The sequence below is a fragment of the Didymella exigua genome, assembly GCF_010094145.1.
Source record: "Didymella exigua CBS 183.55 unplaced genomic scaffold M421scaffold_8, whole genome shotgun sequence".
NCBI classification, from domain to species: Eukaryota; Fungi; Ascomycota; class Dothideomycetes; order Pleosporales; family Didymellaceae; genus Didymella; species Didymella exigua.
The window spans coordinates 690664-703674 of NW_022984782.1; the positions used below are offsets into that span (position 1 = coordinate 690664).

At 50.7% G+C, this 13011-nt stretch overlaps 8 protein-coding genes across 8 annotated transcripts; 4 read left to right on the forward strand and 4 right to left on the reverse strand.

The window, feature by feature from the left end:
* The first annotated feature begins 25 nt into the window (after positions 1–25).
* M421DRAFT_418784 (glycoside hydrolase family 28 protein) lies at positions 26–1602 on the forward strand. Its single transcript, XM_033591899.1, has 2 exons — positions 26–483; positions 536–1602. Exons 1-2 carry the CDS (start codon positions 159–161, stop codon positions 1552–1554), a joined length of 1344 nt encoding a protein of 447 aa, XP_033450719.1. The 5' UTR covers positions 26–158; the 3' UTR covers positions 1555–1602.
* Positions 1603–2442: 840 nt separating this feature from the next.
* On the reverse strand, positions 2443–3212 carry M421DRAFT_91002 (uncharacterized protein; the record flags this gene model as incomplete). Its single annotated transcript, XM_033597904.1, has 4 exons — positions 2443–2450; positions 2496–2986; positions 3032–3105; positions 3138–3212. 4 exons carry the CDS (start codon positions 3210–3212, stop codon positions 2443–2445), a joined length of 648 nt encoding a protein of 215 aa, XP_033450720.1.
* A 505-nt stretch (positions 3213–3717) lies between these two features.
* M421DRAFT_375168 (uncharacterized protein) lies at positions 3718–5000 on the reverse strand. Its single transcript, XM_033589785.1, has one exon. The coding sequence runs from the start codon at positions 4823–4825 to the stop codon at positions 4181–4183; it is 645 nt and encodes a 214-aa protein (XP_033450721.1). The 5' UTR covers positions 4826–5000; the 3' UTR covers positions 3718–4180.
* A 538-nt stretch (positions 5001–5538) lies between these two features.
* M421DRAFT_418787 (uncharacterized protein) lies at positions 5539–7113 on the reverse strand. The gene has a single exon (XM_033591900.1). The coding sequence runs from the start codon at positions 7023–7025 to the stop codon at positions 5703–5705; it is 1323 nt and encodes a 440-aa protein (XP_033450722.1). The 5' UTR covers positions 7026–7113; the 3' UTR covers positions 5539–5702.
* Positions 7114–8345: 1232 nt separating this feature from the next.
* M421DRAFT_412726 (uncharacterized protein) lies at positions 8346–9419 on the forward strand (the record flags this gene model as incomplete). The annotated part of the gene is made up of 3 exons (XM_033590429.1): positions 8346–8406; positions 8936–9233; positions 9287–9419. 3 exons carry the CDS (start codon positions 8346–8348, stop codon positions 9417–9419), a joined length of 492 nt encoding a protein of 163 aa, XP_033450723.1.
* A 481-nt stretch (positions 9420–9900) lies between these two features.
* M421DRAFT_58923 (glycoside hydrolase family 11 protein) lies at positions 9901–10107 on the forward strand (the record flags this gene model as incomplete). Its single annotated transcript, XM_033595643.1, has 1 exon — positions 9901–10107. A coding segment is annotated over one exon (207 nt), but the record flags the coding sequence as incomplete, so codon positions are not given.
* Positions 10108–10245: 138 nt separating this feature from the next.
* On the reverse strand, positions 10246–12455 carry M421DRAFT_418789 (DUF1680-domain-containing protein). Its single transcript, XM_033591901.1, has one exon. It carries the CDS (start codon positions 12236–12238, stop codon positions 10376–10378), a length of 1863 nt encoding a protein of 620 aa, XP_033450725.1. The 5' UTR covers positions 12239–12455; the 3' UTR covers positions 10246–10375.
* M421DRAFT_375198 (uncharacterized protein) lies at positions 12382–12805 on the forward strand. The gene has a single exon (XM_033589786.1). It carries the CDS (start codon positions 12526–12528, stop codon positions 12760–12762), a length of 237 nt encoding a protein of 78 aa, XP_033450726.1. The 5' UTR covers positions 12382–12525; the 3' UTR covers positions 12763–12805.
* The last annotated feature ends 206 nt before the right edge of the window (positions 12806–13011 follow it).

A 13011-nucleotide genomic window follows, 5' to 3' on the forward strand; every position in this document is an offset into this window, starting at 1 on the left:
AGGTCCGCGCCCTCATCTCCCGTTCTGGAGATTGTGGGGCGAGCGCTCAGACAAGATCATGCTCGATGTGAGTATAAGAAGGAGGGCAGACAGCGCGATGGAAAAGACACCGGCCCATTCAATCTCCTCTGCCCGGACATCACAACAAGGTTGCCAAAATGCGTGTCTCTGGCCTTATCTCATTTGCGCTTGCATCTGCAGCACTCGCTTCACCTATCGAGGAACGCGACTACGGGGTCACTCCATCCAAGCGACCAGATCACCGCATCGCTCCTCACCACCCGGGCAAGCCATTCCCTGTTTCGCCTGCGCGCACAAAGACCTGCACGGTCAAAGCCGGTGGTAATGGCAAAGACGACTCCAAAAACATTTTAAAGGCTATCAAGAAGTGCAATAATGGTGGTCACGTTGTCTTCCCCAAGGACAAGAACTACACTATCGGCACTGCTCTTGATCTTACTTTCCTCAAGCACATCGATCTTGGTAAGTAATGGTGCCCCGACACAGTCTAACTCGATCCTAACAGATCTTCCAGATATCCAAGGAACTATCAAGTTCACCAATGACACCGACTACTGGCAGAAGAACGCGTTCTACCATACATTCCAGAACGCCACCACTTTCTTCCAGATCGGTGGCGAAGATGTCAAGGTCTATGGTGGTGGAACCCTTGACGGTAACGGTCAAGTCTGGTACGACCTCTACGCCAAGAACATCTACATTCTGCGTCCTATTCTCTTCGGTGTCATCGGCCTAAAGGGCGGCTCTATCGAGGACCTGAAGCTCCGCTACAGCCCACAGTGGTACAACCTGATCGCCAACTCGACCGACGTTGTTTATTCGAACATTGACATCTTCGGCGGCAGCACGAGCTCGAACGTTGCCAAAAACACTGACGGTTGGGATACGTACCGCAGCAGCAACATCGTGATCCAGAACTCAAACATTGACAACGGCGACGACTGCGTCTCCTTCAAGCCTAACTCTACCGACATCGTTGTTCAGAACCTTAGCTGCAACGGCTCCCACGGCATCTCTGTCGGCTCGCTTGGCCAATACGTCGGCGAGGTCGACATCGTCAAGAACATCTACGTAGCCAACGTCACCATGTCCAACGCCTCGGACGGCGCCCGCATTAAGGTCTGGCCTGGCGCAGCATCCGCACTCTCCGGCGACTTGCAGGGCGGAGGTGGCTCTGGTGAAGTCAAGAACATCACCTACGATGGCATGACTGTTTACAACGTCGACTACGCGATCGAGATTACCCAGTGCTACGGCCAGAAGAACATTACGCTGTGCAACCAGTTCCCATCCAAATTGACGATCAGCGACGTCACAATCAAGAACTTCAAGGGCACCACGAGCAAGAAGTACGACCCGCTTGTTGGTTACTTGCAGTGCTCGAGCCCGACCGTGTGCAGTAACATCAATCTCAGCAATATTGATGTCAAGTCACCTTCCGGCACTGACCTCTTCAGCTGTGGTAGCATCAACGGGGTTGAGAACCAGGTGCACTGCAGCGGTGGTAATGGCACCAAGGGTGGCAACTCGTAGATTAGCTGTATGAATATGCAGTACGACTAATGAACTCGTTATGAAGTGATTCATTCTCTTACCCCATTCTCACACGCTCGCGCTCCCCTGATACACGCCCCTGTACCCCTCCCCAGGCTCACTCATCTTATAGAACACCATCTGGGCCGCTTTCGAATCTCTCACCAACCTCGGTTCATGCGGGTTGATAATCTGCGGCGTCGCACCGATAGCGCCCTTTCATAGCACTGGCCTGAATTATCGCACCAGACCGTCATAACGAGCTCCGTACAAGGAGTTACCCCATGACATCTACCGGCATATCGACCGTCTCATTGAACACAACAAGATACGACCCCAAAGGTAGATCCAAAATAGCGCCCGTGTCTTTGTGCTTGACGTCGAATGGCTCGGTGGTTGCGATCTTGCGCTGCGTGTTGTCGAAGTCGATGATATCGGGTGAGGCCCATGTGCTGAGGCGTTTCAGTGTGAGGTCGACGCCGCAGAATTGTGTTTACCGAGGTACTGAGAGCAAGTTGCTACTCGTGTTGCGCGATACTGCGAAGCGGCCTGGAAGGATTATGTCTCTTGACTAAGGGGGTAATGATGACTGCTTTCAGGTTGGCGGTCGGGTATTGCTCGCGGGAGTATGGAGCTTCAGATAAGGGGTGATTCGGAATTATTCAACGTTGATGTGTTGTGGACACAGAAGGGACTGGCAAGGTTTGCATCAGCGTCCAGAATGCACAGACCCTGTCATAGGATCCTTGCCATACATTGATATGGCTGGTTGTGCTAGTGATTACGTCTATGTATACTTTTCCTTCTCGCCTCGTCTATCACATAAACGTATCTCGACACCCAGTCCAACCACCTCAATCAGAACATCCATGACCACCGTCTCCCCATTTACAACACTGCTAAAAAAAAAGCAGCAGCACCGATCATAGTAGCAATAGTACCATCATAGCTCTCAGTGGTAAGAGAGACAGCAGGACCAGTGAATTGCGTAACGCTAGAGTTGGTGCGGCTCGCAACAGCACCCGTACCAATCGCTCCACCAGCAGCACTAGTAGCGCGCGACGTAGCACTACTCGCGACTCTACTGGCACGCGAAGTAGTGGAAGAAGTATCGCTACTGGGGCGGGAAGTAGCAGAGGACGTGACAGAGGCAGCGTGGCTAGATGCGCTGGCGACATGCGAAGGAGCGACGGAAGCAGCGCTAGAGCGCGCAGATAAGGGTGGATGCAATTGAAGTGGCGATGAAGGCGGCTGTTGAGGTGGCGGAGACAGTGCAGGCGGCGCGAGACGAGGCAGAGGCCAGGATGTTGGAGACTGCGTGTTGGGTGCTGGAAATTTGGGAGGCCGCGACGCTGGACGCTGTGGGAGCGAGAGCGTTGGACACGGCGGAAGCACTGGAAACGTCCGAGGAGAGTTAAAGAAGGATAAAAACCTAGGTAAGGAAGTAATGGTGCGGACATGTTATGGGCTGACACACGGACTTCGCGTAGCAGCAAGAGTGGCGATGACGGGAACGGCGACGATAGAAAAAGGCGTATTGGCTGGTAGTACCTGCAGTAACTGAGACAGGCTCCTTGCTGTACGTTAATTGTGCCGCCTTGCGGTCTGCTGAGGATCCCGAATGCTGCACTTCTTGTTTTTTCGGTAGTTTGGCACATGAACACGTCCGTTTGCAACCAACGCCAAGACCTTCGGACCATCCATCGGTTTGGGATCACATCGTTGCATTACTGATTGGATACCGCTCTTTGGCGCACTGTAGAGCTTAAGAAAGCATAGTAGAGTTTAGTTCCGATGTTTAGAGGCCCGTTCTGTGAGACTTTGAGGTATGTACCAGGTCCTTGTGGGTCCTGAATGAACGCAATATTTCACCCCAGAGAAGCCCTCGAGCAAGCACCAACAAGCAACTGAATGCGCGATCAGAGTTGTAAGACACGCTTCTTGAGGTATAAGTGTGTCTGAGGCTGCACTAATCAGCCATTTTGCTGTCGTTGCATTTCGAGCTGCCGAATCACCTCAAGCTGTTGAGTAGCCGTGATCAGACGCTGGAGAAATTTTGGAACGACAACCTTGCTGCGCAGGGCTATCGCATATCTTTTGGAGGCTTAAGATGTAGCGGTTCCGCCTGTATTTCAAAGGGAACTACCTCAAGGTGCATTTGCCAGAGTGTAGTTCATCTCTAAGAAGCACGGCTGTGCGTCGGTAAAAAAGCTCTCCGTGTGCTGGAAGGCTTGCATCGATGAGAGTGCCAAGCTCCTTCGCAACTCAGGCTCCGGTAGAATTCGCAGCTGCAACACCCTTTGTCAAATAAGTGGCCAATCCTGTATCGTCGGCTTCCTCAATCCGCTCCGCTTCATCCTCATTGCTCTTTGTATCACTGCTGTACTTTCGCTTGTAATCAATCTCATACATGTGATTTTTGACCTCCTGCTCGCGATCGTCCGCGTCAATGATGTTGAAGAACTCCAATTTAGGAAACCATCCAGGAGCAAAAGTCTTGAACTCCGCGAGTAGACGTTTATAGCATACTTCGGACAAGATCTCTTCCATGTGTACTGAAGGGCAAAGGCAAAACGCGCAAAGATGGGGAAATAACCATTGTTGCGGGCGGGCGAATGTGATCCAATCATGACCGCTTCAGATGTGGACAACGTCGACCGAACGCTGATAGGATCGCCTTAATGCTTGGATACGACTCGGATCTGCCATGGAGGTGGAATTCTTTTAAGGAAGGCAGACTTTGAGCCATTGAGTAGATCACGCTATCACTAACATCGACAAGCTCAGGGGCTATGGCTTGGTCCTGACCGACAGCGATGTGTGTAAGTTGAAGACAACCACGGGCTAGTTTCACCAGATCTTGCCCTGCAACGGCTGAATTGGGACCTGGCTGATACTTGAAGTTCGTCAGTCGCGAGAAGTTGGAGGCTGAGAAGAGCACGTCATCTGGGCCTGAGAGGCTGCTGTTGTAAAGATGGATTGCTTCAAGACGAGAATTCGAGTGCAACCAAAGCAGAGCCTTTCCAGTCGTACTGAGTACATAAAATTGCTTCAGAGCCGGAAATGAGCAAGACCCGATGTTATCGAGCCATGTATCGTGTATTGATGGCACGTGTAGAAGCTTCAGCCGCTCGTATTTGGCTACGGCAGCGAACGATTCAGCTGACCAACTCCTGTCCAGCGCAGCCACATGAATTCCTTCCAGATGATACATGCGCTGCAGAAAGCAAGCAAGAACATCCTTCGATATTTCAACGTTCTGGAAGTCCATGTCGAGCTGCTGCAGGAGAGGACACAGACGGCTGACTTCATCGAGGAAGTGATCCGAGAGAGGGCCGCTCGCGTCTACGCGCAGGTCTCGGAGACCAGAGTGGACGTAGTGAAGAACAACATTCTCGATATTGAATTCCTCGGTCGATTTCGTCCTCCAGATGTTCAGGTCCTCGAGCAGAGGAAACTGGAGTTGGCATAGCTGCAGGTGCCAGAGTGCGTCTTCTCTAAGATGGTTACCTTCTTACTCCTGGAACACGAGTACGCGAATGAAATTTGTATAGAGTTGTACGCGTTCATGACTAATGTTGGGATTCAAAACCATGGTTCCAAGGTCGCCGATTGCCGGTGTTACGTGCCCGACGCCGAAAGTGCCATAACAGCCTTTCCACAAAATTCTGCAGGCTTCATGGAAGAACAGCCTGTTGACAAAGAGGCAGCTATAGAGTAGAACGGGCCCCAGTTTGCCAGCTCGTACGATCGCTGCGACAATCTCCGGCAGCAGAAGTGCTCGATGCATGGTGAATGACGTGTCCCGAAACTCATATAGGCCGATCGAAACGTGATCGTGATCACCTGCTTCGACAATAGGGTACTGGAAAAGCCTTTTCGATGACGATCGCTCATCTGTGAGCTAGCGCAGACAATTTGACCAGCTCAGCTTCAACATATCGCTCAACTCCCCATCGAAGGAAGTGGCCAGGGTGAGGTGAGAGGGAAATCACGTGTTATTGACAATGCTTGAAGCTTTGGATGGCAGCCGCGGAACGTGTGGGAGGAGCGAAGCGGCGCGGTGGCTCGTACGACGCCCCACTCGCGGCTCCGCTCAAACAATTCCTTTCACGACCGTTCCGTCACTCTTCGTTTTACCCAGCTTATCATCCTTCCCGCAGAGTGAATTGATTGAACATGGTTGCTACACCTGCATCATCTGCTTCATCGACAACACTCGCGGCATCCTCGTCCTCCACGGCCTCCTCGTCCTCCACGGCCTCCTCTTCTTCGTTCATGGGGCAAATAACATCCACAAACGCCTCCTCCCAGTCATCTGCCCCACGAATTTCCATGAAGCAAACTTGCGGCAGCCAGTCTTTCGCATTGTGTCGCCAAACATCTAGTAGGTTTCTATGCTCTTCTTTTGTCATGTTTTGCATCATGTGATCATGGGGCAATAGTTGCAATTGCTCGAGGTTGGCAGCCAATGGGACTCCCTCGCCCTTGGAAAGAGATCCGATCAATGACCAGTCAGGCTCGCACGATAGAACCACTTCCTGCAGCCTTTCGCAATTGTACCCGAGGGTACGGATAGTATGAATGCATCCAGGCCCACGCTGACTGACGGACTCGAACAAAAGATAGAGAACCCTGAGGTTGGACAAACGCGGAGCTAATTGCTCAATGAGGTCGTCTGTCATCCCTGTCGCCGAAGGCTTGATGTCGGACCAGCTGTCAATGCCTATCTTGATCTCCTCCAGGTTTGGACACCCCTGAGCCAACTGGATAAGCTCGTCGCCCCCAATGGCTGTGCTCATGTTGAGCTGGGCAGTGAAAGATGTAAGCTCTCGAAACCTCGATGCACTGGTCAACACGTTATCCGCACGTTCCAATTTATCGTTTGTCAAGCCGAGTACGTTGATCCCAGGCGCAACTCTATGATAGACTCTTAGGCTTTCCGCGGTGGCGCCAGTGTACAAGTATTTGAGCTTGGGAAAAAACCGTATGTCTGCGTCCGTCTGGAGAGCGAGCAGACAGTTATCCTGGACGTATGGGAGAACAGCCTGGTCGAGAGCCGGATAAGAAGCGATGACCCTGAACATCTCGGAAGAAAAGACATCTCCAAAACCTTTCTCTAAACCGAGTGAGCGTATGTTAGGCATTCTCTTCAGCATTCGAACGACTGAGCTCGAAGAGGCTGTGATCTTGGAAAGGTGCAGGAGTAGGCTGTCCAGCCTCAAGCACAGTCCAGCCATTTCGTCAAAAAAGTCTTCTGAGAGCGGACCACAAGTATCGACGGAGAGTTGGCGAAGATTGGACTTGGTGTAATGTAGTATCACATCCTCAGTGTTGAGTTTGTGTTCATGATCTTTCTCCCAGAACCAAACGGATACCAACTGCGGAAATTGCAGCTGACATAGCATGGTGTGCCATCTCGTTTGGTCGGTGTAAGCATTGTCGTAGTGGAAGGAGAACTCTCGTACCATATTCGCATAGATTTGTGCGCGCCCCAGGCCTATGTCTACGCGCAATACCATCACTCCGAGATCTTGAACATCGGGATGAATTCCAGAGGTAGAGTCACATTTTGACCAAATAATTCGCCTTGCTTCTTTAAGAAAGAGGTGATTGACTAGAAGACAGTTGTACAGCAATCCTGTCTCCTCAGTCCCAGCATTCAAGATCGCGGCTACCACTTCAGAGCGGATCTCGGCGGTAGATTAGTTTTGATCGAGTGTGACAATTGAGCGTAAACTTGCAGATGTTATAAAATGTTTGGTGGCAAGCCGTGTCGACGAGCAATGATCGAAACCAAGGGGGAATTGACGGGACGTTTTTGAAAATAATATGGTCCGCCAAGGTTCTGCCCACGAGTGGAGACTTTAGAGGCACTGAATGCTTCTCGGTGAGTAGACAACTCGGCTGAAATAGAGGGGAGTTCGGAGTTGTACACGACTTGAAATGCAGCGGTGAGGCGTAGTCGCCAGGCAGGCGCCACCTCGGGGAGATGCCTGACTCACCCCAGACACGTGATTTTAAGATGGTTTGGATCAAGCCCCGCAAGGGGCGTCGTGTGTCGGCTGTTACAGGGGGTCCGGTCCGCACCCTGTGGGAAACTCCCGATGGGAGTACCTAATGGTAAAAACTGCGTTAAATGCGCCGAAATGAGCGCTCCAGCGCAAAACGACTAGATTCTCTACGCCGTAAATCATACCCGCGTTACTGCCCCTTCTAAGTTACGCTGATTCTGCATCATCTGTAGTTTATACGAGGCAAGCAACTACATAGTGTTTATTAGTCAAGCTTTCGAGATTGCCTACATCATTCATGAAGTTTCTGGACCCCTGAGAGGAGTAAAACTTAGGTAAGGTTGTATTCTTCATTTAGTAAAGCACTTACTTTGTGTATTTTGCAACGCTGGGCACCCCCCTTCCTATGTATCAATCAACCTGACACCGAAGCGGAGGGCAGAGACATGTAACTCAACTAAGATCTACAAGCGTATACAAGGTCCCAGTCTGGCTAAGTAATAGGATGCAAAGGGAGAGGGTTGCATTGCCTCCAAATTATCTCACTGTTTAGCCCCTCTATAGCCCCTCTCACGCCCTCTAGCAGGGTAGGTCATGCTTTGTGTACAGTATGAACTCTGTTTTTACCATGCGTCTAACAAAATGTCTAGCATAGTTATATGACATATTACTTACTACAGGTAATTCAATGTGTACCGTGAGCTCAGTGTAGACCTTGCCCCTCTGTGCAAGGACCTGCAATAAATCTCCGCGCAGTTTCAAACCCAGCCTTTCAACATGCATGAAAGACAAGCTGCTCGATATGCAATCATAGTCAAATATACCGGAAAGTGTAGTGGTAATGGGGGTCTAGAGCGAAAGCTGTCGCACTTTGTTGAAAAGTAAATTGCTTTTATGATTTCAATCCACTTAGATATTACGAGCGAACTTCAACAGTGTCAACAGAATCCAGATGGATGGCCACAAATATCTCAGCGAGCACTCAGAAAGTCTCATCGCCATAGGCGTTTGATTGCATACCAACGGACCGATCAGTCGCGCTGAAATGAAGCTTCAGTGACCAAATCATTCGAGCTGTCGACAAGGCCTCGCACGGCAGCCCACCAGCACTCGGCCCTGATACTTCAAGACCATCTGATGGTGTCCAGCCTGATGAGATTAGGTACCTGAATTATGTATAAAGGATAGGATGACCGCGATATCAACTACATCAGTACACATTACATTCTTTTCAGGTCTATCTACCCTTCTTTCCTCTATTCAATCATTCATTCATTTTTTTTACCTTCATCTGAACCCGTTTCCAGACATACCTCTCACAATGTAGATTACATCCTTCCTCGCTGCTCTTCTGTTGGCTGCGCCAGTAATTGTCATAGCTGCACCAGTAATTGTCATAGCCGCGCCAGTAATCAACAACAACGGCGTCAGTGCCATCAGCGACGTCTTCGGTCGTGATGCCACCTGCAACCCTGTGTTCTCCAGTGACCCCAGAATCAGGGCCGAGCAGAAGGCGACCGAGCAGCGGATGAAGGTTCTAACTGGCGAGTACAAGGCCGTCGAAAAGAAGTGCCCCAGCGATGCCTTGACCAAGTTCGGAAAGAAGGGTGGTGATAAGAACGCCAAGGAAGCTCTCAAGCAGAAGTGTATCGATGGTTACACTGCGTACGTCTCCACTGCTACATAAATTATTAAAACAAAGCAACTGACAGCTATAGATGCGCTCAGAAGCGTGAGCTTGCCAACAAAGCATGTATTGCTGCCGATAGACAGATCGATGCAGGCCACAAGGGAGCTGTCACTTTTTGCAGGACTAAGGCTGCTGAGTGGCGTGCCAGGAAGGTTCAGTGATTTTAGAACCTCCTCTTCTCGAAACTTCGCTCGTCGCTGCTTCCTCCTATCTCTCGATACTCCCTCTTACCAACACGTTTCACTCGTTCGTTGCATCCTGGGTGTATTTCTGTTTTCAAAATACGACCTGCCCATGTCGTATTTTCTAGTACTTTAACAATACCGTGGCGGTTGCAATCTCAAATGTCTTCTGAACATTTAAATGGCTTCCTTCAGGCAGAATTTCGCGGCAACCTTGCAACTAATTTGATATTCACAGCTACTAATGTCACCACGTGGGTTAGATCACATGATATCCTATTGTACCAGGTACTGCCTGGTGGGCAAGTGCGCTTAACCCAGAGCTGAAAGCTTCTGTAACAGAACATCACAACACGACAACAGATAGCAATACAATCGTTGATCAAAGTCTCCGACCGACACTGCTCACGCATTTACATCTTCCTACGACATTCGGAGGCACATCCAGATCAACTAGCTTTCTATGGTCGGTATCACAACCTTCACACAGTGCATCAGCAACCGTGTGAGCAAGCGCCCTGGCAGCGGCACCGTTACCACCAAGTGCCACTTCGACGCCTGGGCCAAACTTGGCCTCAACCTCGGCCAGCACAACTACCAGACTCTTTCCACTGAGGATTGGAGCAGTGCTGGAGGTAAGTCCCAGTGCACCGTTACCAGCTCTTAGATTGCTCGCTTAGGAGCAGGTTCTGGCTTATAGAGCTGGTATGATGAGTTCATGTGTGCCCATCATCATTTTCATATTGTATATATTCTGTAACTGCGTGAGCAGTTTCAGTCAGAGATTGTGATCAACGATTGTATTGCTATCTGCTATTCGTGTTGTGTGATGTTGTGCTACAGGAGCTCTCTGATCTAAGGTAAGTGCACTATAATGGCCAAATTCTCGAGCGTGCGGAGACACTCAGCAGAATATGATACTGCGCCTCATAGATCTACAATGTCTTGCTCGGAAGAGAGCCGCTAGTCGCCCAGTACACCACATAGTTGAAGCCCTGTGCATCATAAAAAGGTCCAATATTGATAGCCGTACCATCCGCAGTACCTGTGAAAGAAAGACCTGTACTGCCTGTTCGCTTCACCGAACCAAGGTCCAGCTTGGGATTTGCTGAGAGTGTGCTTGTACCGTAGTTGCCAGACAAGATTGAAGGTCCGTATGCGAGAGCTCCGATGTTCTTATTATCGTTTGCTGGAATGACGCGCAGGCTCATGGGAAGCTTAATCGTTACCGTGTCGCCAGACTTCCATGTACGTGACAGCGTTGCATAGGTGCCAGGGTTGGCGGTAATTGACTGTGTTGCACCGTTGACTGCGATCGAAGCACCCTTTGTCCAACCTGGGATGCGAATCTTCATTGCCCAATTTCCGCTTCCAGTGACGGTCAAGGTAGTCGTGTCGCCTGCTGGAAAGGTTGTGGACTGGCTGACAGAAACACTCTTGGCCTTCCAGTTGACCGCAGAAGGGATGAACAGGTTGATATATATATTGGAGATATCGTAGAAGTAGATCGAGTCCTGCATTTTAGTATTGGTCTCAAGACCGGTACCCTGGCAGCACCAATGGGAGTCGTAGTCTGTGGACCAAGTGCCTCCGCCTAACGCTGGACCAACACCGCGCTTGCCTCCAGGATTGAGTGAGGTGAAGTAGGTGATATGCCCGTGAGCTTGGGATGGGTCTTGCTGACCCAGCATGTGATTGATCAAAGCTTGCTCGTAGAAGTCAAAGTATTTAGCGTTGTTGGGGTCGATTACGAACAATTCGCGAGTCAACTTCAGCATGTTGTACGTGTTGCAACCCTCAGCAGCGTCATGATTTAGGTAGGCGGCGATGGCGTTGGGCGCACGGAAGTGCTCAGCCTGGCTGTTGGCGCCGATGGCGTAGGTGTGCGCGTTTACGGTCAAGGCCCATGCGTTCCTTGCGATGTCTGCATAACGAGAAGTACCTGTCGCCTTGTACTCTCTCGCAGCCCCAATCCATTTTGGCACCTGAGTATTGGCATGGAGACCATTCAGTTGATCTTCATTGGACGCCAGAGGATCAAAGACAGCAGCGTGATCGAAGCGTTGAGCTACTTTCAGCCACTTCTTCTCGCCAGTTTGATGGTAAATGTCTGCCATAACCTCATTCATACCACCAAACTCCGTCTGAAGAATCTTCTGCATCTGGTCGGTGGTAAGCTTGCTCGTGCGCTGGTCGACCCAGCCGGCAAAAGCCAACAGAACCGTCTTCGCGTTTTGATCACCGATCCATCGGTATACGTCGAGCAGGCCAGCCAAGGTTTTGTGAATGGCGTAGTAAGGGACATTTCCATTCGACAGGGTACCACTCTCGAGCTTGTCAAATTCAGATTCAGGAAAGCCGGAGACGTAGCCTGCGCTAAAGCCTGCAGCGGCATTATTGTTCTGGCACTTGAGAAGCTCCGCGACAAATGAAGTAGCTCGGGTTCTGCAGGTGGTGTCCTTCAACTGCGCGTAGCATTGTGCCCAAGCCGACAGGAAGTGCCCTTGCACATGACTCCTGAAGGAGAAGTTGGGAGCATCCCACCCTCCATTTGGAGCTGCACCATTGGTAGACAGCTTGTGCGTGGAGCGGAAGACGTAGAGCATCCGGTCGAGATTGATGGCTTTAAGGTAGCTCAATGTCCGGTTTTGATTGTCCATGAAGCGACTACTGGTAAGTGACACCTCGTCAATGTCGAAATACGAAGCCGAGACACCGATTGGAGACACTACAGGCGCGACTTGTGCAAGAGTCGGACTCAGCACAAGGCTGCCGCCGAGGATGCTGAGAAATCGCATGGTTAAAGTCGGGGTATGGTCGTATTGATGATGGATCCTCAGATCAGAACTGTTACTGCTGGATCGTCTGCAGAAAAGTGGCCCGTCAAGATGAACTTATACCTGCTTCTCGTAGTCACTCGAAGCCTGCTCACGGTCCAGGATACCATTAGCAAAAAGGCAGATCAGATCAACACTCCACCGGACTCATTGCGTGGCAACGATGTTTCGGGCAGCATGCCGACCTGAGCAAGATGGGACACCCCTACCATTACCCATCGTGAAAGGTCATCCCACCGGGCATCAGTATGAGCTGCCTCATCGGGCATCGTGCAGGCACGTCTTTCGCAGAAGCTGGGTTAATGACGAGGCCGTGGGTCACAGCAGGGACCATGTTCTGCTGCGTGCTTGCCATGGGTAAAGCTTGGCCAGAATTAAGGTTTTCTGGATGTCATGATACGAGTATACTCAATATAGAACGCGGGGTAGCGTCATCTCTGAGCACTCGGTGTATCGCGGAGTTTTCGCGGTCAGTCTGCCGATGAGCTGTTGCACATAGCGAAGAAGATGCAACATCCGGAAAGCGATTCTGATACGATAGGTGCGATGGGGGTCTACCTTGCGAATGGCTCCAAAAAGTCTTGATATGCAGGCGTCGCGGACATGATGGGGCGCGAGATACAAGAGGGGATGGCGTCATGGGTCCCGAAAATCAAAGAGGCGCATTCTGCTCAATCGTTGTCTCGTACATCGACACCAATACACAGTACACAGTGTGAGGCCTGCTTTGACTC